A 24,532-nucleotide genomic window follows, 5' to 3' on the forward strand; every position below is an offset into this window, starting at 1 on the left:
CCAGGCCTGCCAGAAGCTCACGCAGAACCGGAGCCTCCTCCTTATGGCACGTGAGGCAGAAAAACAGTCTGAGAGATGCCCGAACCCATTGACAGACCATCTGTTGTCACGCTGTTTTCTTCCCATGGCCAGAGCCCTCCACCCGACAAGCTGGATCTCATGCATAGCTCAAGAGAGAACAAGGCAAAGCAAAAACGATGGTCTTGAAGACAGTAACTTGAGAAGGCCCCTCCTGATACTATAGCTTTTTGCCTTTATCCCATCAATAAGGAATAAGGAAGCAACAGTCACTCAGAAAAGCAATTAGGGTGCACCCGTCTCCCCATTTCCTTCATGTAACATCAGGACAACTTGTGCTATTTCCAGAGAGCGCGCTCTGACTCCAGCTCCCACCTTTGGTGCACATCTACATGAGCATTTCAGGTCCAATCCAGGAGTCCATTTAAAGGGGTCACACACTGCTTCAGTTCACACCAGGGAACAGTTCCGGAGCACACAGACTAGATTACTTACAAATGAAGATGTGCTTCTGGAACATAACTCATGCTCCAATGACCAGCAGGTAATTCAGTCCGTAAGAGCACACTAAAGCCAGGCTGAAGAGAACTTAAACCTTTCAAAACCTGTAGAAAGGCTCTTCAACACCTTCTCCTCTCCTATTAGTCCACACTATTTGCATTTAGCAAAGAGCATTTGCATGCTGAACCCATAAAGTTACTTTATTGTCCCAGAATGTGTAGATGGCATCACAGACACCTTAGCTGGAGCAGCACCTCGGTGCTGGCACATCTATACAATCTGATAGTGCTCCTGGTTCCTAATGTGGCCAAACAGATGGGAGGCACAAGTGCATTAACAAACTAGCGAGGTTTCCAGGCCATCTGTGGTTGTGGTTAGTGTAGAGAATCCACTGCCATGTTCAAGTCCCAGAAATGTTCCCAGAAGTTTGCGAGACAGTTGCTTTTCTCTCAAACAGCTGATTTTACAGGCACAGTAGCACATGCAGGGCAAGAGAGAACAGATCCAAGCAAAACCACTCAAGGCAGCAGCAAAGCTGATGCAGTAATGAAAAGTCATCTTGAGTCAGAGGCAACTTAGGAGAATCATCATCCTAGTGAACAAAGAGGTGATACACTGTTGAAGTATATGGAATTTGGCCCATGGGAGTGGATGTAAAAGAACAGGACTCAACACAACAGTCCCCATGACAAACAACATCCCCGAGAGCCATTAAAAAGTAAAAAGAAGAAACCAACACAAAGAGGATGGGGGAAAAAAAAGCAGCTACTTTTTCTTTTCCCCCATTTCCTCCAAAACAGGAAAAAAACTTCATTGGTGCAGCATCCCATTACCAAATGGTCAGAAAAAGATTCAGCAATACAAGATCTTCTGAAACATTTATTTTTCGCAAACAAAGGATTAGCCTTTCAAACTCATCTGCAGGACTCAGAATCACTGGCAACCAGCAACACATGAGGGTGATGGGAAGTAAAAGTATTTCCAAATGCGTGATTTTAAAATGGAAAAATGTCTTTCTACTTTGTTAGTCATAAAAATCCAAGCAGTTTCTCCACGCTGTGCATCTGAATGAGCGCTGGGAACAGAACAATAGTCATTGAAACATGCCAAATTAATTCCACTTCAGAATTTTGTCTCTGCTAGCGAGAAACTAGGTGGGGGATGTTTACAAATCTTCCTTCATTTTTGTTGAGTTTGCATTTTCCACAGCAAACAGCAATAGCAGCAGGACTTATTTTTCAAGGGTCTAGTGAAGAATTGGTCTGGTTTTATTTTCATGACAAAGCAGCGTTCAATAAGGGAATAATTGGTATAAATACAGGCAAGATACAGATTTTTACATTTTTCAGGATTAATGGTGTTGGAACAATAGTGTCCTAGTTTTGGCTGGAACAGAGTTTTACCTTTTTTCTGATTCTCTGCCCTATCCCACTGAGGGGGAATGAACAAATGGGTGCATGGTGCCTGTGGGGTTAAACCACAACAACTAGAAAAATGATCTTTAGATAATCTTTACATACTGAGGCTTAAATTCAATGTAATAGTGAATACTAGCATCCATCTCTCTCCTCCACAGTCCTGTAAAATCCACAAACAGAGTCCTGGCTTACAAGCAAGATACTCACTTGGGTGCCTTCAGTCAATAAGGACACACATGGCTTCCTTGTCAGCAATTGTTTTTAAAGTAGCTGTGTGATAGACGTGTGTGCACAACAATTATGGACTGTGTATCACTGTGTCTTGATGTCTGCCACTCACTGGGACACTAAAAGAAGTGAGAATTTCTTCCTGAAAACCACTGTAGTTTTCACTTTGGGTCAAGGAAAGACGGACTTGGTGTAACAAATTGTGACTGTTTCTACGTAGGGAGTTTAGCTTGGCCCAGGACACCAAAACAGGCCTAAATCACCTTACATCAATATGTAGAAGTCCAGCTCAGAACTTGAGATCAAGATTTAAAGCTCACGTTAGCCAAGAATAATGTGCTGGCACACAGAGGTACCATACGGGTTCTCCAAACTGCCCACAACTTGACTTCTCAGCTGGAGTGTCTTCCAGCTACATTGATTTAAGAAGAAAGCCTAGAAACCAAACTTATGCACATAATCAACATCTCCCACTTCTCCTTATACATGAGAGTCAATCCTATACACTAATTAAGTGTAATTGACAAATTTTGCAAGGATCTGCAGAATTTTTTCCCCACTTTAGTGTCTCTGCCTTAGCTACCTCCTCCTTAAAGGATACCCCAAAACCACAGTGCTTTCCTTCTAAAAACTCCCTCTCCGTGGACAGTCTTACAAGGTCTCAGAAGACATAAGAGTAATTCATCACTTGGTCTCATTACTTTTTAATATAAATCTTCTGGAGGTAGTGAAAGAATGAGGAAACTTACTTTCCAAGTACCTACGGGCATCATACCATAAACACTCCCGATGAGCCTTAAGACCACATTATCTAATATATAGAACCAAGGAGGAAAACAGACGTTTAGTTTACTTTTTACAAGTCAATAGAAGAAGTGGTTAAAAAAAATAGCCAGTGAAATACAAACATCTTCCCTCTGCTGCTGAGCAAAGGTCATATAAGTTGCTTGGGCTTGGTACAGAATCTATACATTAACAATGTTCACGCCATTGTTGGGGCAGGGAGGAGCTGTGTGAAAATCAGCTGCCATGGATGAACTTTTGAATGGTATGAGCCCAAGTCTAGTGGGTCTGAAAACACTGTGAGATTGTGAGCTATATAGTGCACCCATGTATAGATGGCTTTATTCATCCTCCAAGCTTATTGCACCCACCCCGCACCCCAGCTCTCTTTCAGGTTCATGACTCAGAATGCTAATCGCCCAGTTGTTGTTTAGGGCTGGCTCACTGGCTGTCAAGCCAATTCTATTGCCTATTTGACAAATGAGCTCTTTTGCCCCCTGCAAAGGCCATAAGGAAGGTCACTAGTCTGTATGCTGTGCTTCTTTCCTTCTTCACAACAAAGTTTAAAGGAGAGAATTCGAGCCAACTTAAGAAGGGGAGGAAAAGAAGAAGAAGAAGAAGTGGGGGGGGAAGAAGAAGAAGAAGGAGGGGCAAAAAGAAGAAGAAGAAGGGGGGGAAAAGGAAGAAGAAAAAGGGGGGGGTAAAAGGAAGAAGAAAAAGGGGAGGGGTAAAAGGAAGAAGAAAAAGGGGGGGGTAAAAGGAAGAAGAAAAAGGGGGGGGTAAAAGGAAGAAGAAAAAGGGAGGGGAAGAGGAAGAAGAAAAAGGGGAGGAAAAAAGAAGAAGAAAAAGGGGGGGGGGAAATAAGGAAGAAGAAAAAGGGGGGTGAAAAAGAAGGGGAAAAGGGGGGGAGAAGAAGAAAAAGGTGGTGGAAAAAGGAGAAAGGGGGGGGAAGGAAGAAGAAAAAGGGGGAAAAAAGAAGAGGAAAAGGGGGGGGAGAAAGAAGAGGAAAAAGGGGGAGGAAAGAAGAGGAAAAAGGGGGGGGAAAGAAGAGGAAAAAGGTGGGGGGAAAGAAGAGGAAAAAGGTGGGGGGAAAGAAGAGGAAAAAGGAGGGGGGAAAGAAGAGGAAAAAGGAGGGGGGAAAAGAAGAGGAAAAAGGGGGGAAAGAAGAAGAGGAAAAAGGGGGGAAAAAGAAGAGGAAAAAGGGGCGAAAAAAGAAGAGGAAAAAGGGGGGAAAAAAGAAGAGGAAAAAGGGGGGGGAAGAAGAGGAAAAAGGGGGGGGAAATAAACTAGCAACCAAACCCACAAATCTACCTCAAAGTGGTTTTTAGGCAGCAGCTAACTGGACTCCTGTAAAATGTGGATTATTTCTTTACAACCAGCATTTTTAATGTGGCCTGGCACGTTATCCTTTTATCTTAAAAAGATTCTGTGAAGCAGTAAAAGTATATACAAGTTGATGGCCAGGTTATAAAATCACACAGCTGGATATAAAGCCCCATAACTCAAGGCAGAAGTAAATCAAAACCCTCCCCACCACCAAATCAGTTTACAGTAGAGGAATCCTTTTGAATACTCAATCCTGGGCCAAAAAAACATTCAGACTTCTGTTTACACATCATGCAATTGCAGCACCAAGTTCAGCTTTGATAAAGACGTAGTTCATTGGGACAGCCAAAGAATGGCTGAGGTCTGAAGGGGCCTCTGGAGTATTTTAATTTCTATAGAAAAACCTACTACATTTGAAGCCTGAGCTAATGCATATTAAACTGCTCTAGGTGGTTTTATTTGCTTGTCTTAACAACATGGCATTTTCTCCCACTTTCAGGATCTGATTACCAATGGTTTAAGATGACTTGATAAGAGATGTCCAAATCTCAAGTAAAAACACGGCTTTAGCTCCCAGCTACTAGCAATTCTGAATTGAATACATTTTTCCTAGGAATGTGGGTTCCTTCCCATACAGAAAATATGTAGAGCCTAACAAACCATTATTCAGAACACCCTCTAGCTGTAAGACTGGTATATTTTAGACTTCAAACACGAGACTATAGCTGTTTTCCCTTTACCTGCTCATTCATTCTAAAGAAGAATCATTTGTGTTACCTACTGAAATGATACAAAAATGTTAAAATCTCTTCTAGAAAGCCATTCCAAAATAAAGTTCTTCTCTGGGGCTTAGATGTAGGTCTGAACTCTGTGAGTATGCTAAGAATATGAAATAAAACTCACTTTTACATCTTTATGAAAAAAAAAATCACAGCAACTCCTTCCAAGCCTATTCAAGCCATCCAACATGAGTATCATAAGGTACGCAAACATACATACATATATTGGTGTATAGGGTATGAGTTAATTAATATCGCATTGCTATTTATAATTATCTACATCCAAGGTACATGCAAAGAGCAGTTAGAATCTAAGTTAACAACTCACTTCTGTAAAGCAAGATTTGTCCTGAATTTTTAAGTGGCAAAACTCCAGTGCTTCCAATGTGTTATTTGTTCTGCTGCAACTGCCAGTTATTATGCCTTAAGTGAACATCTCTTTGTAACTTACCCAGTGTTTTCTATTAAAAGGAAAAACATTATGTAACTGAATATCATTGTACGATCACTATCAGAGGGTTTTATTATTTTCAATCTTTCAAACAAAGACGAAAAGCAAACTGGCTTTAGTTTTAGCTTTTGTCTTTTAGCAAGTCAAACCCTTCATCCAGTAACCCAACACATACTGACTTGTTTAGCGTATTACATCTTGATATTTCATTGTCTCTCAACTTTTGCAGCAAAACAAACTAAAAATCAGGCTCTGGTTCACAATGTTTTCTCTTTCCCTGCCCTTCTTTCTTCCCATTTCCAAGTTGATTTTATAGTCTTGCAACAAAATGTGTTCCAGTAGACAGTTTGGCTTGGATTTTGGGCTTCATTTTGGTTTGGGTTTGGTTCTTGGTTGCGGTTGTTTTTGTTGTTGTTGTTGTTTAAGAAGAACAGCAATTAGCACGTTATGTGAAGGCAAAGCCAAGGAGGCTTATTTTATGATACAGAGAAAGAGGAAAACATGGAGGTTGATGCCATATTCAACTTACCTTCTCATTCCATGCCCACAATCCAATCCCAAGAAATGCTATGCCAAGGAACTAAAGGAAATAAAAATAAAAGTATATCAGAGCAGGAACAATAAATTTATATATATATATATAGAGAGAGAGAGAGAGAGATATAGATATATTTTAAACACACATATTGACTCATCCTCTCTGTTGGATAATCAATTTTATCAGGACTGTGGGGGCTTACTGAGATTTTTAAAATACGTATGTGGTGGTTTATTTTACAACTCGACCATTGTAACTGGAAGAACATAAAACCTGTGCAGCTCCTTGAGGGATATTCCACATAGGAACAGTAGGTGCAAAACCCGTCACTTTCTCAGCATCAAGCAAGGTTCTTTTTGAGTTTGTCAGGCTCAAAGCAAACTCCACAGTCAAGCAACAGGTTATTTTACTGTTGTAATATCAGCACGTGCACAAACAGCTGCACTCACAGCTCTCTGGCAATGCCAGAAAGGCATTAAAACTAAGTCCAGAACACATGTGTACTATCAGTTTTAGCAATGTTGTCCACAGAAAGCTGTTTAAATATAATATAACCCATGATTTCTAGGGGAAAATAAAAATAATAGAGGTTTAAAGAATAAGAATTTTTTACAATCCTGAACACATTTTATAACCTGATATTGAATGTTTCTGGATTTTGTAAAGGAAGTTACAGTCCCTTTCTCCTCCAAGGGACCCAAAACCACCAAACTTGACAGTATCTTTCCACCATGATGGAAAAGGGAATACAATATTGTTATATTCTCCCTTCCACTGAATAAGTTAGAGTGTGTCACCTCCCCTCAAATACTACAGAAAACCCGCACTAAGGATCAGTGAAACGAGCAGAACAAGCACTCTGTCTCCCAAAATCCCCACTGCGTCTTTGGCATGACTCACTACTAATCATGGAGAATGTTTGAAAACATAGTAGGCGTCCAAGCACATCTCTAAATGTCTATTTGTTCAGCTCTCATCTCTGGTTTTCAAAACCTAAGTGCTGGCTAAAAAGGAAACTATATTCTTTCTAGTTTTGGGGCATGTAATAGGATGTTGCTTCAACATCAAACTCTGGTTTTCTTTGTGGTTTCTGCACACTGCAGTGTACAGATTTATTTTGGCACACAGAACGCTTTCTCTTAAGATTTGTGTAAGCAGTTAAGTATCCTAATGATTTTTCTTTCGCAAAACAGAACAAGAGTGTTTTTCTGTTGAAAAGTTATTTTAACAGCTTCAAAGCAAGATTCCCTCTTCCTTAGACACACTTTTAAGAGGCATTTTTAGCTTTATATTAGAATACCTGTAAAACATAATTGAGTATCAAGCTGAATATGATCACAGCAATACCCTGAAGTTCCCTAACACCCCCTGTACCTCACCCAGAATATCATCTAAACTAACTGCAAATAAAACTCTCCCTTTTGGCTTGAAGAGTCATGACTGTAAATTTAAACAATACTAGGAGCCAGTATTCTTCAAAGGGAAAGTATCACAGGCTTGGCTTTATTTTAATACAAAATTAATTGTCTACACAAGAGATGGATTTGAGAACGTCGGTAGAGGCTGCCGACGTGAGTCAAAACAATCATCCTACCTGTATCAACACTGCTCTTTTTCTACTATTATACATATATGTATATACATATATATATATATACGGCTTGCCAGAAGAGTGTGTGTAGTCCTCACGCCTGCAGTGATTATTTGAAACTTGAGATAAAGCTGGAGAAGTTCCCAAATCACTTTCAGATAAATGCAGTTAATTCTTTTTTGCAGTAACAGGCTCCTTTGCTTCTTTCTTACACAGCCAAAGGCACTAAGATTCAAGGAACAGGAACAAGGAAAAATATATACATTCTTAAGCTCTTATTCTAACAATTCTTAAACTGTTATTTGTAGAGAGGTACAAAACATATTTTGCTATTATAGTAGCTTAATACGGTTTTTCAACAGAATAAGCACAGAAAACAAGAATGAAAGGATTTGATCAGTGCCTGTGAATGTAACCCAAGAGCCATACGCATCAGCTGCAAGTCTGGCTCAGATCCACTAGTTTTATTAAATGTAATCCAGTCAAGCGTCCTGATCCTTCACCAGAAGTTGAGATTTAAGAGTAAGATTGCAAAAGGTGACTTAGAGCAGACTAAAGAGGTCTCAAGCCAGGCTGAGCTCATCTCAATCTATGGATTGGGTAAAGAGACGCTGCTACACTAAACCAAAGCGCCTGAAAAACTGAGATTGTCAAAGCTTCTGGTAAACCTGTCAAGAAGAAACTGGAAACTGACTTCTCAAAGTTTTCAAGAGGACCAAAGAACTACATGCTGGTCAGTCCTCTCCATATCCCGAAATGGAAAGCTCTGTCCTGTTGCCTTTTGAGCAGCTGATGAAACAGGAACAGCAGATAAGACCCATTAGGAGAAAAAGGTTTGGGATGGAATCACGAAATCAAAAGCTAAATGGCATTAAGAAAAAAACAGATCAATTAATGGGGAATCTATTATTTGCTCTCAGTAATCTCCCACTGGCAAAAAGACCAGATTTATACCTCTCACCAGGATTAACCTTGGATTTTCTTGACAAATATGAAAGAAACTCCTGCATAGCCTAAAAGGGAGTTGAAAGTGTTTAGCAAAAATCCCCCTGTATTTTTGCTGTTGGAACCAGAAGTAGAACAGAACACGTAACCCATTTGTCTTGCAGCCCTTCTGCCGATGTCTCCAAGACATTCTTGTCCTGCTTGCTTGTAACCAGAAAGAAAATCTCTTTGCATCTGAAGCAGGGTGAGATGGCATACACATCAGCTCAGCTAAGTCTGGAAAATTTCACTTACATCCATTAAATTATGCCAATAAAAAGGTGGAAGTTTGCCTCACTATCTACAAAACACTCTACAGAGAAAAACAACCTCAATTCTCCACAGACATCCAGCAAGACCATTTAGATTGACTATAAACAGTCACCAGAACTGGGGCAGAGCTTGTAAAATCTTGATACTTCTCTTTTTTAAACAACAATTTGCAGGAGAACATTAAAACATTCCTCTAAACTATTACAACCTTGCAAGAAAACTTGCACAGTAGTACTTTCTCAGCCATAGGTTTTCTATTCATAAACATGAAACTAAAGCGTTCAAATGTCTTTTCTATGAAGAGATGTTACTTTACAATACTGAATTTTTCACCTCAGCTGACAGTTTTCAACCAGAAGTACAACAACCACAGACCAAGCAGTAAAAGGTTGGTTAATGCACCACATGCATGAATGTATGTCCATGTGTGAATGCATTAAAGACTCATGAGACAGCAAACTATTCTGCAGCCACCTCATTTCACCTTCACGGTGCAAATGCCCTAGCAGAAGTATGTCCAAATTTTCAAGGTTCAGAACCAAAGTTTCCTTGCAAGAGCTGGTTTGGGGTGTTTTTGAGCCCTGTATTTATTTAGGCAGTTATGAAAACCACCTACCTGCTGTAAGACTCTGCACGCAGGGTCAGCAAGGAGACTCCCAGGATCCCTATGGGTGCTGTGGGTTTATTATGTGCCAATATGCTGTAGGTTATTCAAAGTGAGATTGCTCTCCATGCGATTCAAGCCAGCACAGCACGTGAACGCAAGGTACAGTATTTTACTGACAATTGCAGCAGTCATCAGGACTACATGAAGTGTGATATTTCCCATCCTGACATCAAAATCAAGAAAACACAAGACTTTCCCACTGACTGGAAAAGCCCAGATGAACCATTTTGCCCTAAGCTCTTCTTCTGCAGTGCTCTGTGCTCACAGCTATTTCAAACTCAGAATACTCACTGCTTTAAAGTATTTTACACCAAATCAGTCTGTTTGCTTTTTAAGCCAGGGGAAAACAAACAAACAGAAAACCCCCACAACTTAATGTTTGTGTCATAACACAGAAAGAATTGTTGTGTTTGTTATTTGTTTTTTAAACAGCCCTGGCAGAGACGCTGCACCAAAACAGAAATTAAAATGCAGCTTCATGCAGTTTTTCTTCTTCTTCACTTCATGCCATTCATGTGTATTCTGCATTAAATATGTCAATTAGCATTCTTTCCACCAAAGCAAATAGGACATCCTCTCAAGTCGCCAGCTTCTGCCTGTCCCAGCATCACAGGAAAGGAAGGTACCAGAAGTCTGCTCTGCTCCTTTTCCCATTCACTCCAGTCCCAATAACTGTTCCATTCTCAACACAATTATAGCAGTTCATTTTCATGCGGCTAAACATACATGGTGAGCACGGGAAGGGAAAACTGCTCAAAGCATACATACACATTTACATAGGATATGTTCTCCTATAGCCCATTTCTTGTTTTGTCTTGAGGCATCACCAGCAGGAAATCTATGTACCACAGTCTGTGAATGAAGATGCTGCGTAGGTGACTTAGTTGCCATTTTGGTTCACAGCAACATTCAGATATAGACTGAATACAGACTAAAAGACGTCAAATCTAATTCCATTTTCTGTGCAGCTTTAAAAAAACACTAAACGAGCTTTCACAGATAAATGTCTCAGCAATACCGTTTCCCTCCCTATACAAAACACACACAAGTGAAAGAAAAAAGATCCCAGTTTCCACACGTTTTGCTCAGCCGAACCAGAGACACGTTGATTTTATAGAATCATCCAAACAGACCCAAGAACACAAGGAGAAAAGCTGCCTGCTCCACCTTGCAGGACTCCCAGCATGATGCACATAACATTAAGCACATATGACCCAATTTTTCAAAGCAAGGTACTGTGGCTGTTAATGTATCTTTCATTTTCACCAGCATGGGGATTTCTGGTTTGTCTGACAAGCAACCAAAATATCTATAGTCCCTCTCCCTTCAAATGCACAGTCAGCTGCCTTTATTTCCTTATTGCCTTCTCTGGGTCTTTAATTACAAAAGCAGGACATCTGCTTTCTGTTACTGTTGCTCTATGTATTTATTTTATTGCTTTCTGGTGCTGCAGCTGTAATCGCTGCCAATCAGCTCGGAGCAGGAGTCCCTCAAGACTCAAGTCCCTCTCCTCTTGTCCACAGAAATTGATATACTGGAAAACAGAAAAGGGAGGATGAATTGGACCCTATTTCCCCTGCTCCAACTTTTGAACAACAACTCCCCTCAAGCCTAGATAAATTAAACTTAACTCTTTCCAAGTTCACAATGAGAGTCGAAAACTCAGGTCCTGTTTTTGTTTATATGAGATGTAGCTGATTTCCTAAAACTAGTACCTTTTCCCCCATACAAAAATAAAATCAAAGACCTTTAAGGTAAATACCCCACCACTACCACTCAGAAACATTTAAAGAGTGTACAGAGTTGAAGTAACAAGACATCTCCATTCCCTGTCACTTTGGTACATTCCTCTCACATAGATCTTTCCCTTCTATTCTTCTTTACACTCAATTGGTCTTTGTTTCACCATCCTCTCTTTCTCTGCTCTCCCGGAGCCCAAAAGACTATGTGGGAAGACTGAGAAATTCGGCTGCATGCACCTCTCCATGGGCCTCTTCCCTGCCTTTGCTTCTGAGTTAAATTAAGTGCTCCATGTCCCTCTACTTTTCCATCCCACATCATTCTCTTCATCAATGCCATTCCACCCCAGTGCAAACCGCCCTACCTGAGCCTCAGGCTATTCAGATGCAGCCCCACCATAAACACTCACTTATTTCAGCTGCAAGCAGGGAGGTTGTAAAATATAATTCAGGTATTTGATACAGCAAACAGAAAGGACCCGAGCTGGTCTTTTTCCGTAGTAACAAACAGGCAACTTCATTGCCTACACAATGGATTTAAGTAGTTGAGAATATAAAGAGTGCATAGCCAGAAAACACAAGCAGGTAGGCTTGTCAACACAGCACCATACTCAATGTTGGGAAAGCAGCCTCAGCTCCCAACTGGGCTTGTACGCTATGGCAGATGAGTCCCAAAATCTCCCATCCCAGCTACACAAGCTGCCGTGTCGCATTCAGTGAGCACCACCAGCTTTACAGACAAACTGAGCCAAACTGTTTAATCTGCCTCTCCAATTTAAAAACACAGAACAAAAATAAGGGAACGGACACAGAGCAAACAGTGAACACAAACCCTGCCTGCAAGTGCACACACAGCTTTTTACAGCTAATTCTACAATAGCTTTATTGCCTTTTACCTCCAGCAAATGCTTATTCCTGGATCTTTTTTAGGGATCCCCCACAGTTTAAAGCCATTTACAAGCTCAGGTATCCAAAATCCTGACCCTGATACGATGTGACTATAGCCTATCACATCCCTCCCCAAATCAAATCCAACTCAGAACTATAAACTCTGTAATGGCAAATGCACATTTATATGGCATATGTTAATACATGAAACAAGTCAACTTCTGATTGTCACAGCACCGAGTGTGTGACACAACCATACACACAAACACTGTCACTATGCACAAGGAACTGGATTCGGTTCGACTTTCTGCATTCACCCATCATTTTAACTTGGTCCACAAACTACAACTCCTCCTTACATAGGAAAAGTCATTTTTTTACTTTCTGCTCAGCCCCAAAAGGGTTTGAAGACAAAAGGTATATGAGCAGCACAAAGCAGTCATTTAATCATAAAATTGTGAATACTGGGTAAGTTTCCATGCCCAGCTGGGCATTATTATAAAAGAGAAAAGAAAGCACTTAGCTTTTGCTATTGAGTGCCAGCAGTAAAACTGATTTAAACAACTTTGGCTGTTTCCCATGGAACAGTCACCCTACATAGAATCTCAAAAGGGACCCGTACAATCCATAGACCCTCAGCTCCAGTTTCCCAGGCAAAACCCACTACATTTGGCTCGATCAGCTGGAAGATAACGTGACTATAGAAAACACCATGTTTAAGAGTCCCATAAGACCTTGTTGAAATAGCGTTAGGACACAAAGTGAATAAAGCAGAGCTCTGTTGGGCTGAGGGGCTCAGAAAGCCGCCCGACCACCCCGATAGCAGATTTCCCATCACTAATATTAAAGTCACGGATAGAAGGAGATGAAGAAATATGTGTCCTAACAAACCTGTGATGGAAGCAAAAGCACCAAAGAGAAATTTTCTCAGCATTGCTTAAAAGGCTTCATCTTCTAAAGGATTAATTCCACACTACACATAATGGTTTATTCTAATGATGTATTCATACAGCAAACAAGGTGCATCACAGCTGCTAATCGGAGATGAATAATTCCTGCTATAAACATCAATGTAAAGATGGTAGAGTGGGCATAAAAACTTTAACATAAGTGTAAAGGAGAACATGTAGAGCATCAAACTGCTAAACCAAGTTCAACCTCCCTGCCTGCACCCCAATTTGAATCCACGCTAGCAGAGAGAATAAATGTTTTGCAGACATTTGTGACAAACATACAGGCAACAGGAGAGAAGATAACATGAAAGGCAATGGCAATGGCAATGACATGCTTGCCCAGAGAAGGATTTGCAAAGGAAACTTCTCATAGCTGCTCCAGTTTTCAGCCCTGCTTTTGGCTAAGAACAAGTATGTTTTCTAAGCCACTTCCAGACTATCAAGTAGTAAATGCAAAAAAGAGCAAGGAAAAGCAACGTCAAGCATCTTTTCTTATTTTTCTCAATAATTTCACCTACTGAACTCTTTTTGCAACAACTGGAATTATTTGTGTCTCAACTAACAGGCCCAGGAAAATCCAGAATGTTCTGCTTGCCTTCTCTTCTATTTCATAACACTTCAACCTGGGAAATCTCCCCCTTAGATCATCTGCTATGAGGATGTAAGAAACCTTTTAGAACATAAATTGTTTTCATTTAATTGCATTTGTGTACTTTTAGATATTTCTTCATTTCATCTGAAACATCAGGAGCCAGGAAGAGACCTTTAAATTGGGTCCTCCCTTGCTGCACAAACACTGTAATTAATCCTGCTCTGGGCTACCCAAAGTGAGAGAAAAGGTCTTCAGCAACACACAGCTGTGCAAACTGTCACCAAGAATCCTTCACCAGTAGCTCATGTCCTTCCCTTCACATAGTGAAGAAAGGTGACCGCAAACAAACGGGAGCAGTAGGAGGGCTGAACATATGTGCCGTACAGATGGAATGGAATTTAACAATCCAAACAGTACCATATACTTAAGGACTAAGAAAATATCTGCTATAAGCTGAAAATGTATTCACTGGAAACACAGCAGAAGACAGTCTTGGATTTGCATGCAGTGTGTGAGCTAGCAAGTTGATGGAATATACAAAAAGGCAAAATAAGATTTTGTGACATTTAATAAAAGTTTCTCAGAAAGAATGTAATTGCTTTCTCTAAGTTTCCCTCAATTTCATATCTCTACAAAGGTCTAAAATGACCAGCACCACTAGTATGGCTGTAGCCTGCAGGCTCCTTTCAAATGTCACCTCAACCAGCAGCGGTGTCCAACTGTACGAGTTATAGCACACATTACAACTCCTGTATGAGACCTCGCTGTGCCCCTCCAATACTCAGCAATGAGTAAACTCAGGATTTCTGTACATAGACCCATAACATTTAGGATATAGTTGGGCCCGTTAGCATAAAGCTGCAGGTTCACTAACTGTACTTCAGCAAAGCCAGGGAGATGAGGAATCCCAGTGAATATACACTTAAACGCAAACACACAAACAGAAGCCTATGAGATGACACCCCTGCCCCTTTAGGATGCCAGGCTTTTTATTATGGAATATGTCAACATCTCCTCGTGTTAAACTTGGGTCTCCCTGGTAGATGACCCAGCTCGTGCCATACAAACAGCAGGTATAGGGTTTTCTAGGATCAGGTCCATAACTGCATTGCCCCAAAGTCACTCTCAGCAACACACTTTAATTCAAACCTTCGTTCAACCACCCCCAGTCAGCCCTCCCCACCTGCCCAGAAAGCACCACATGCTGTGTTTCCAGGTCGGGTTCCTCAGTGCGTGCCACTTGGATCCATCTCCATAACAATCACAAACGAACCCCGCGGCATTTGGTCCGGCGCTGTTCACACAGGAGGCATGAAAGGAGCCCAGTGTGACGCCAGCGCGCTCCCAGCACCGCCACGCTGTCCCAGTTGTACTCACACGACCTCTGCTCGCCTTCTGGCGCTGCCAAACGGGCAGAGAACAAACAAGTGCAGGGTGGCACGTCAGATCCTCCCTCTCCATGCACCAAATCAAGCAATTACACTCTACAGCAGTCACCCTCGGGGCATTAAAAGGAGAGAGAATGGGGAACAGTGTACAGCGTGCATGAAGACCAAGTGATTTTTCTCTCTCCTTCAGTTATTACAGTAATTAGCACTACTAGCTCTTGCCTCAGGAAAAAACATGCACGTGTTGAAGTGATACGCCCCAAATTAAGGAAAGGGCTTCCTTCCCTGCCCTGCCGTGTCAGTCAATATAGATGATGTTTATATAACAGTGCAGGACAACAGATCTATCCCATAGCTTTCTCCCTTGTCAGTGTAGTCTGTCACCGACTTGTTCGGTGCTCCTACTCCTGCCTCTCCTACACAACTCCTGACAAAACACACGTCTCCGAGGATGAGCCACAGGAACTTACAAGCCCCATTTGGTAAAATGAGCCCCTGCACTCTCAACCAACATCATCACATACATGCACAAAGAAAGAGCTGCTGATGAGGCAGGAGGCCGTGCGGAGGCTGGAGCTGCGAAAGCAGCAGCAGGAGAAAACCCACACTCCACAATGGTTCCAGTGACTAAGAGACGTTGGTTTTGGCTGCTGGCTGAGCCAACTGTCTGTCCCCATGGCATACTGCATCTATTAATATTATCAATCTAGATATATTAAATAGAACTGGAAAAAAAAAAAAAGTTTAACTTTTTTTTTAATGTTAGAAAAAATTAGGAATCATTAGTTCTCTGGGAATATACAATTGGGATATATGAACACACTAAACTGTGGCACAATTCTCTCTTGACTTCCCTCTTGACCTTAACGGTAGCTGAGAACTACGGGAATCTTTTGAAAATTCTCCCCGTAATTACTGCTGATATCCACAGTACCTGACTTAAGAGAACCAATTTATTACCATACATCTAGTTATACTGAGAAGCGGAAAAAAAAACCATAATGGTAAACTGATACGCTTTCCTTAATTCAGATGCCATCCATTCATATTACAGAATCAGTAGGCTAAAAATTGTACCACTGTATCTGAAGCCACCTGAATCTCCTCTTTCAAAACAGTTTTTATTTTAGAAAGCCTATTTTTAATGAGAATACATACCAGCCTTACCAGATCTTCTGCTCTGTCATTTTGAAACGCAAGCAACCGGGTTTGCAACTGAAATTGTTTCACCTTTCCACCTGAGAATAGCTACCTGTATTTTGTGTTCCCTCATGTAATGCATCAGTCCTATTTACTTTTTTAAATGGTCACCTCCCTTGCAAAATTAAGGCATCTTACAGATCACAGTTTTGCTGGAGAAAAAGAAGTATCGTGTATACAGATTCCCTCTTCATCAGTCCAAGGACTCCCTCAGTTCCCCGTAAATATTAAATAATTAGATCCAATTTGAGTAATAAGAAAATATTCATATATACTTACTAAATACATCCATTTTTTTCCCCTCAACAACTTCACTGATCAATGTAACTTATTTAAACAGGATCTAGTGCTCTTCCTACTTCTGCTGTATCAATCAGCAATAAGTGTGGGAGCAAAACCAAAGACCCTGAGCTCCCCAACAGCATGTCCTACATACTGGAGCAAACAATAAAAAGGGGTTTTTTTGCTACTTCACTATATTTGCTACACAGCCTTTCCATAACTGGGGGCTGAGAACACTGGAAGTTTGTACTAAAGCAAGAGAACAGCTACTCCATGGGTAAATCTCAGCTGACAGAAGCAATTAAGAGCTCAGCTTAAGCTCTGCCATATACTTTCTACTTAATTCACTCTTCCAAATCCCGTCACCAAGGGCTTTCCAAGTAATCCAGCCATCCCATTACTCCAGCTATAGACAAGGTAATAATATAGATGCTAAAATAATCATGGACGTATATATGCGTATATATAGACCACATGCACGCACTTAGACCTTTGTGCAAAAGTTCTCACCAGTACACAGTCTCCCAAGTTAATGAGAGATATTAATAAATGCAAAATCAGAAGTTGAGTATATTTTTGTAGGAATAAGATTTTTTTCATATTGATCAGAATATTTCTCTGGCTCTAAAAGATAAAATATAATGAGACACTAATAAAAATACTTTCCGGACCTCAGACTCTCCTACCCCTTCCTTCCCTTATTTTCTTTCTTCTTTTTGTTTTTAGAGTGTGTAGCTCCAAGTTCTTACCAATATTTACACTGCAATCAAACTCACAAATTGGGATAGTCCTTCCTGTATTCAATGACCTTAAAAATTGCCCATCTGAAGAAGTCCCCCTTGGAATTACACTAAACTACTGTTATTTTTAGCATGTACAACGCACAGCATGATAAGCTGCATGATAAGCACACAGGTAAGTTCTCATTAGCAAGACACCTCATTTCCTAATGAAAGTAAACATACCAAATATGCAATTAAAAATACCACGGAAAAACACAGTATCTGTTTGTAGAACAGGTGAGCTGTGCTCAATGAGTGACTTCCACACTGAGCAAGGCTCTGAGCTTGGCCTAAGCTCCTCAAGAAATGATGTGCTTCTGGTTTTCCACACCTATGGTAAAGCTGCCGATGTGTGGGCACCTGTACCACAATATTTACTTCCAGATTTTCACTCTGAATTTTCACGTCAGAAGCTTCTTTCATTCATTATTAAAAGAATAGAAATTCAGTAACATTGTCATGTTATCAAACCTGATACAGGTGAACCAGTAGTCCATCTATCCCTTCCATGCCTCTAAGAAAGGGCACTGTGGAACACCTTATAACAAAACTATACAAATTGTTAGCCTTCAAAGTGTAGAAAGACAGCTATTTTTAATCCTTTTGAATAAGTCTACCGCTATCCATTTTGCATAGAAAAACAATTCCTTATGAAAGTAATCTTTGTCACCCCAAAAGACACATCAACTGGATCCCTCTACTGAAAAAACGCCAAGAAAACGTGTATATAGAAGCAACCTCATGTCACCCTCACCTCGCTGTTTACACAAGAGTTTTGCAAGAAGCACGTGTATAAGCCCAAAGTCACCACCATTTGTACACAAGACAAATTATGCCCGACCCACTTTTTGGTGACTACAGACTACAGGTTATTCCTTTTTCTTTATGTAGTCATTAAAGGCATTCACCAGTTTGCTGTCCTTTGGGTTTGTAAATAAAGATCCTAAGCTTGTTTCTTCTTTTAGGGCCAGCAATCGTTTGCTTTCTTATAGACTCCGAAAGATCCATGTCATTGTAGAAGTGCCTAGAGCTGGATATAACACCCAGCTAAGCCTTATAGGGACTAAATATAGCATAAGGATTACTCTCTGTATTTTGCAGATTATACTGCTTCATTTTTATGCTCCGGTGTGAAGCTTGTGGTTTGTGTGGAAGAGCTTTTTATTGTTGGCTCATTCAACTTCAAATTTACCCCAGGTCTTTGAAACGTGTTATTATTTTTAAGCTTTATTTTTGTAATTATTTTGTAATTCCTGGAGTGAGGAAAGCCATGGGAAGTGTGGGAACCCTCCTGAGAAATGTCTATGTGCTATATATGTGTATATGTATCTGGGACCTGGTAGTTTGGGGCAGAATTTCCTTGCTCTGAGATTCTAAACAAGCATGAGCCATCTGAGTAATCCTATTTCAAACCATTTTCTGTGAGGAATGGCCACGTGTTCGATGCTGTTCTTTGCACTCCTGCACTTGACTGTGTCAGCGTTCGAGTGGCTGCTTGTGTGTTGTCTCCACTGAATGGATGAGTTCATTCTGTCTAGATCTCTGTACTTTGTTAAAATAAGCTTGGCGTCTCCTTCTAACTGCTATAGGAAAGCTTAATGAATGTGCTGCTTTCCTTTATCCTGGTTCTTAACAAAAATATTGAATGATACTAGACATAGGACAGGCACCTAGAAACTTATTTGTCATCTCCTTCCATTAGTGAGGTATTGGTAATTACTTGCTTAATTAGCTTTTTCTCTTCATTCCTACTGTGATCCTACTAGGTTCCTGCTCTCCCCAAACTTGGTTATAAGAGTATCTTAAGGAAAATTCCTGCAAAATGCTCCAGACTAGTTAATGGGGAGATAATGGGGCCCAGAACAGGTACAAGAGAACTTGTGGGTGGATATTGCTGTAAGAATAGGATTTTTTACTTTGTATGTTGACGTTAATCAAAATAGTTTCAACTGCAAATTGCGCAGCTGCAGTGTCTGTGTCCTCAGGGAAATGGTTTTGATCAAAATGCAGCGAGTGTCTTGTAAGAACACCTAAGATGTGCAATGGAAGCGCAGTCTTGGGGCATGAAATAGTAGGAATAGTCTTTCTATCAGGTTTTATTTTATAAAGAATACAAAGACAGCTGTCAGATTTATCTCATCTCTTTTTTTGCTAGTTATGTTTGTCGTCATCTGAAAGGAGGAAAAGAAGCTGCTGCTCATTATTTGATGTGCTTCAGAGCCGTTATTGATTTTGGACATTTGATAAATATCTGAACTAATGGATACTCCGTTGCTTTTTCAAGTGGCACAAGACTGGGCAGAAGTTTGCATTGGTACATGACAAACCTGTGCCCTTCTGGTCAGGAAGGCCAATGGTAACTGGGGTGGGTTAGAAGGGGGGTGGTCAGTAGGGCAGAGAGGTTCTCCTGCCCCTCTGCTCTGCCCTGGGGAGACCACACCTGGAATATTGTGTCCAGTTGTGGCCCCTCAGTTCCAGCAGGACAGGGAACTGCTGGAGAGAGTCCAGCGCAGGGCAACAAAGATGCTGAAGGGAGTGGAGCATCTCCCGTGTGAGGAAAGGCTGAGGGAGCTGGGGCTCTGGAGCTGGACAAGAGGAGAGGGAGGGGTGACCTCATTAATGTTTACAGATATATAAAGGGTGAGTGTCAGGAGCATGGAGCCAGGCTCTTCTCAGTGACAACCAATGATAGGACAAGGGGCAATGGGTTCAAACTGCAACACAGGAGGTTCCACTTAAATTTGAGAAGAAACTTCTTCTCGGTGAGGGTGGCAGAGCCTGGCCCAGGCTGCCCAGGGGGTTGTGGAGTCTCCTTCTGTGCAGACATTCCAATCCGCCTGGACACCTTCCTGTGTAACCTCATCTGGGTGTTCCTGCTCCATGGGGGGATTGCACTGGGTGAGCTTTCCAGGTCCCTTCCAACCCCTGACATCCTGTGATTCTGTGAAACCAGGTTATCGTGAGCCTGTGTTTTGATTCCCGTCTACTGTCTAAGCTGAAAAAGCAGCAGTAGCCTAAATTCCCTTCCCCACCCCCCTTTTTTGTTTCTCAAAAGTACCTTAAAGGACTCTAAAGAAAAAAGACAGTAAGAATACCTAAGGAGATGCTTCCTTCTGAAGCTTTCAAACTTTACAAAATTGAGTGTGATTTCCTGTATCTAATATGCTTTACCTACCCTGCCAATTTTGATCTCAAATGTACTTTGCTGTTTGTGATTACTGGCAATCTATAGGAAGCAATAAAAGTATTTGAACGAGCAGAGTCAATGTTTTGGAAGGAAAAGTGAAAATTCTAAAAATCTTTCTGTTTGTAAGTGTAACTTTTTTTGTTTAATAAATAAAACAAAATGCCACCCCAAACAAAAACTCAGCCCTCAACCTAAAGAGGCCAAGAACATTCTGCTTTGAATTACCCTTTAAGGACAGTAATCATGGGGGCTGCACAGCAGATATTTAGTTTAAATGATATAAGATTATTAGTAGCTGCTTAAAACTGATAATTCATATGGAAAAATGTAGGGAGATCTGTTTTGCAGTCTCCATTGCCAATACCAGTGTCAGAGAACATTAAAGAACATTTTGTCACTGAACAGTAATTCATAGGATGTCATGTTGCAGGGTGTGGGATGGTCATTCAGTGTGTTTTCGGGGTCTCTGGAGGGGCTGATTAAAGCCGGTTGCTGCCTAGAGGCACATTGGAACAAGTTTCTGTTCTTGTTTGTTGCGTGGTTGGTTTGTTTTTCAAATAACCTGATTCAGTGAACACAATCTGCAGTGGAAATGAAATGGAAGCAAACTGCTGTCCCAGGATGGGGATTCTGTTCCAAGCCTCATTTCATAGTGGAATTGCTCCTTTTCTGCGAACTGGGTGGACATACAGAACAGATGAGGAAAGCTGGAACAGCCAAGATAAGTGGTAGTGAGTACGGCCACAGAGAGGAATGTTAACAGAAGCTCCTGCACAATTTTGGGGTTTTCCTTTCTTTTCACGTTGTTGCTGGTATCGTTTCATTGACTTGTCTGGCTTCCACCTGTGATCTCAACTCCTACCAGCCTGGAGTTCCCTGATTTTTTTATTTGTGATGTCTGAGGGTGGCAAAAATATCACAAGGGGCAGTTCTTGGTCTAGTCAGCCCTTCAGATGACTCAAGCAAGGTCAGAGCTTAGAGCTCGTGCTTTCTTAGAATCCTCTGTGGCATTATTAGACTTCATTGTGTTGATCCCAAATGCACTCTAATTAGGACAAGCAAGGAGAAAAGGAACTAGACAGCACAAGTCACATGAACCATCTCTGTCTTGCTTTTTATGGTCTTGGCTTTATTTTCCTTTTCTCCATCCTTTGACTCTCAGGTTTTTATAAAGAAAAAAAAGCCATGTCTGGTCTGACAAATTGCCTTTGTCAGACAGGGTAATTGCATCCTTTAAAGTAAAGCTGTCTGCTGTGACTAAGAGATGTCAAAACAACCTTTAATGTCCTGACGCTGATAAAAGTTTGTCAGGTGTGAATGGTGGATAAGGTTGCTGTTAGGTTTATTTTCCAGTGGCATTTAAGATAGGCCACTAGAAGAGACGGGCCTCTATACTGCTCTTGCATCTCCTCTGGGTTTTCGCTCTGTATTTTTATCATATGATAACAGTGTCACTCAGTTACAGCTGCATTTATCTCCCTTTTCCCTCCTTCAATATTGTCTTCTAGACTTCTTAAAATCTACCAATCTCTCGTGACCCACTGTAATCACGTATGGCTAAAAGCAAATGAGCGTCTGTAGTATTGCTAAAATAAAACCTTTACTAAATGCTTTTTCACATGCTGTTTTCTTTATTGTACAGTCAGTATGTTAAAGTGGAAGTGAACCAGCAAGAATCTGTCACAAAACCCCAAATCCATTCTTGTTAAATTGAACAATAAGAAACGAGTGTTTCATCAACACTTTTGCCCTTGCTGAGCCTGAGAAACTACTCTTTTTGTGCCTATACAATAGGGATGGTATTGTACTCAACCATCAGCTTGAAGACAGGCCTGTCTTCTCTATTATTTCAGTTCACCACCTAATGTATAGCTTCAGGTTTTTTGGTCTTGTTTCTAAACTTCTTCATAAATATGAAGACTAATGTGGAATGACAAAATGTTAATTCGTAGAAGTATCTTACACCAAATTACAGTAAGCGGATCATTAACCTGGCATGGACTATTGTGTCTGTAGGACTTGAGAGACCTTTAATCAGCCAATTATTGATAGTACATGGCAAACAGTCTAGTATGTCAATAAAAGTTCATGACGTTAGGAAAAGTTAGTAAAAGTTCCTGATTCAAGTTACTAGTGCTAAACGAGAAGAAAGGTTTATATGTGTTTTTGCAGTTGTTTTTATCGTAAGGTCAGTGAAAGGTGAAGAAAGTAGTACCTCGTAATTCAGGGCCGAGGGTTTTTATCATCAAGTGTAGCATTGCACTGCTGCCAGTATTCAGCTTTGCTAAGCACGCAATAGTTTCCCTATGTGTTAATCTTCTTGTTGATGATTTCACCTTCCTAAGTTGTTCCAAGTTCCTTTGACATGGTGAGGATTTAAACAGTATGAGTGTTGTTTTAAGCATTTTTTTTGTTTAATGGTAATGAACTCTTACAGGTTTCTTTATGTACAGTATAGGGACCATACAGAAGCTGCAGTTTAACTGCATGTATCCTTGCATGTGTAAAATGGTCTTAAATAATCCTCATCTATACATCAAAACAAAACACGTTTTGCTTGTCAACCTTCTATTGATGAAGAGCATGAGAGCATTTAAACTGGAGAAACCTCAGAGCCCTTCCCTAAAAACAGCTGTTCCCCCTCAAGCTCAGTGCAATCAGTCACATTTAAATTAGCAGAAAGAAAACACAACTCACAAACAAAACCATAACTCACAAGCAATACAGGTGCCTGCTACGGTTACATTGCTAACAGAATTACTAGGAATATTCCCCCACCTGAACAAAAAAGAATTTATAAAGAAAACAAGAATTGCATGGAGTGTTTGAAGGGCAAAGCAAAACAGGCTGGAAAAAAATGCAAGAAGTGTTGAGGAATTTCTGCGATACAAAGCAATTGAAAAATCTGTGTATATAAATACACATCCAGGTACATGCATTATTCTAGCATAGGCTAGGTTATTCCAACATTCATTAATGAGGATTTGCAAGTCTCTGAAGAGTGAGAATAATAACAGCACCTTTCCAGACATGGTCAAATGCTCAATAACCTTTTAAGAGGAAGAGGAGCGACATCTTCCCAGGCTACTCCAGAAAAGGAAAGAGAAACTCCTGTCAGTTCGCACTTTATCTGACTCCTGTTCTTCACACCAGACACAAATGCATCCCCACCTGCTCGGCAGGAACATCAGTGGGGTTTCCTACCGACTGGTGTTCTGTTCCTTCAAGTCACCACCATGCAACTCCTTTTCATTAACAAGTAATACTACTTGGAGCCTTAAAGACCTTCCCCCAGTCTCAGTACCAGAAAATGGAAATCCTTAAAATAGAGGGGCATCAACTCTTGACAGTGTTTTATGGGCCTTACAATAATTAGGTTTTCCCACAAATCTCTAGCTACCCATTGTTAACTCTAGCTAACTTATTCATTACTTGAGAGTCTCAGTTTTGCTTGGCCCATTAGTTTTCATAGGCAAAGATAAAAATTAGTAGTCCAAAATTATCATTATATTAGCATAAATTATGACTAAAAATCAAGTCTCATATCATGGAGCCTTGGTATTTTTCACTGGTAATGTCAGAAATCACCTTGCTGTGACTATTTTATCACTCCATCTTACTGGGTAACTGATGTTTTTATTAACCGATAAGAAAGCAATCCTGTTATGTCTAAGAGATCAATCTTGAACTTGTATAGCATGTCTTATGCTGAGAATTGTTTGCATTTCCTAAGTATTGCCTATCTCAGCACCGCAAAGCTCTTTAAAGGCCATGTACAATAAATAATAAGCATGTAGTTAGTATGTGTAACATGTTAAGCAGCAAGACGTGCAATTTCCATTTGGTATTAAAATGTCTTTGACATGAAAGGTGTAACAGTAGAAAGCTCCAGTTGGTTCCTGGATCTCTAGTGATCCTCTTGCACTCCCAGGTCTTGCAACAAGATCCATAAACTAACTCAGAT

At 40.7% G+C, this 24,532-nt stretch overlaps 1 protein-coding gene across 2 annotated transcripts in view; it reads right to left on the reverse strand.

Annotated features, from left to right (window-relative positions):
• Nucleotides 1-24,532, reverse strand: part of TSPAN5 (tetraspanin 5) — a 75,173-nt gene that overhangs the window by 18,422 nt on the left and 32,219 nt on the right. For both annotated transcript variants that reach the window (XR_013922047.1, XM_080343176.1), the window contains exon 2: nucleotides 6,034-6,084. Coding sequence is in view for 1 of the 2 variants with exons in the window: in XM_080343176.1 (XP_080199302.1) it covers nucleotides 6,034-6,084 (51 nt within the window). In the remaining variant the exon portion in view is untranslated. The remainder of the gene's footprint in view (nucleotides 1-6,033; nucleotides 6,085-24,532) is intronic.

This window comes from Nesoenas mayeri (assembly GCF_963082525.1).
Source record: "Nesoenas mayeri genome assembly, chromosome: 4".
Lineage (NCBI taxonomy): Eukaryota > Metazoa > Chordata > Aves > Columbiformes > Columbidae > Nesoenas > Nesoenas mayeri.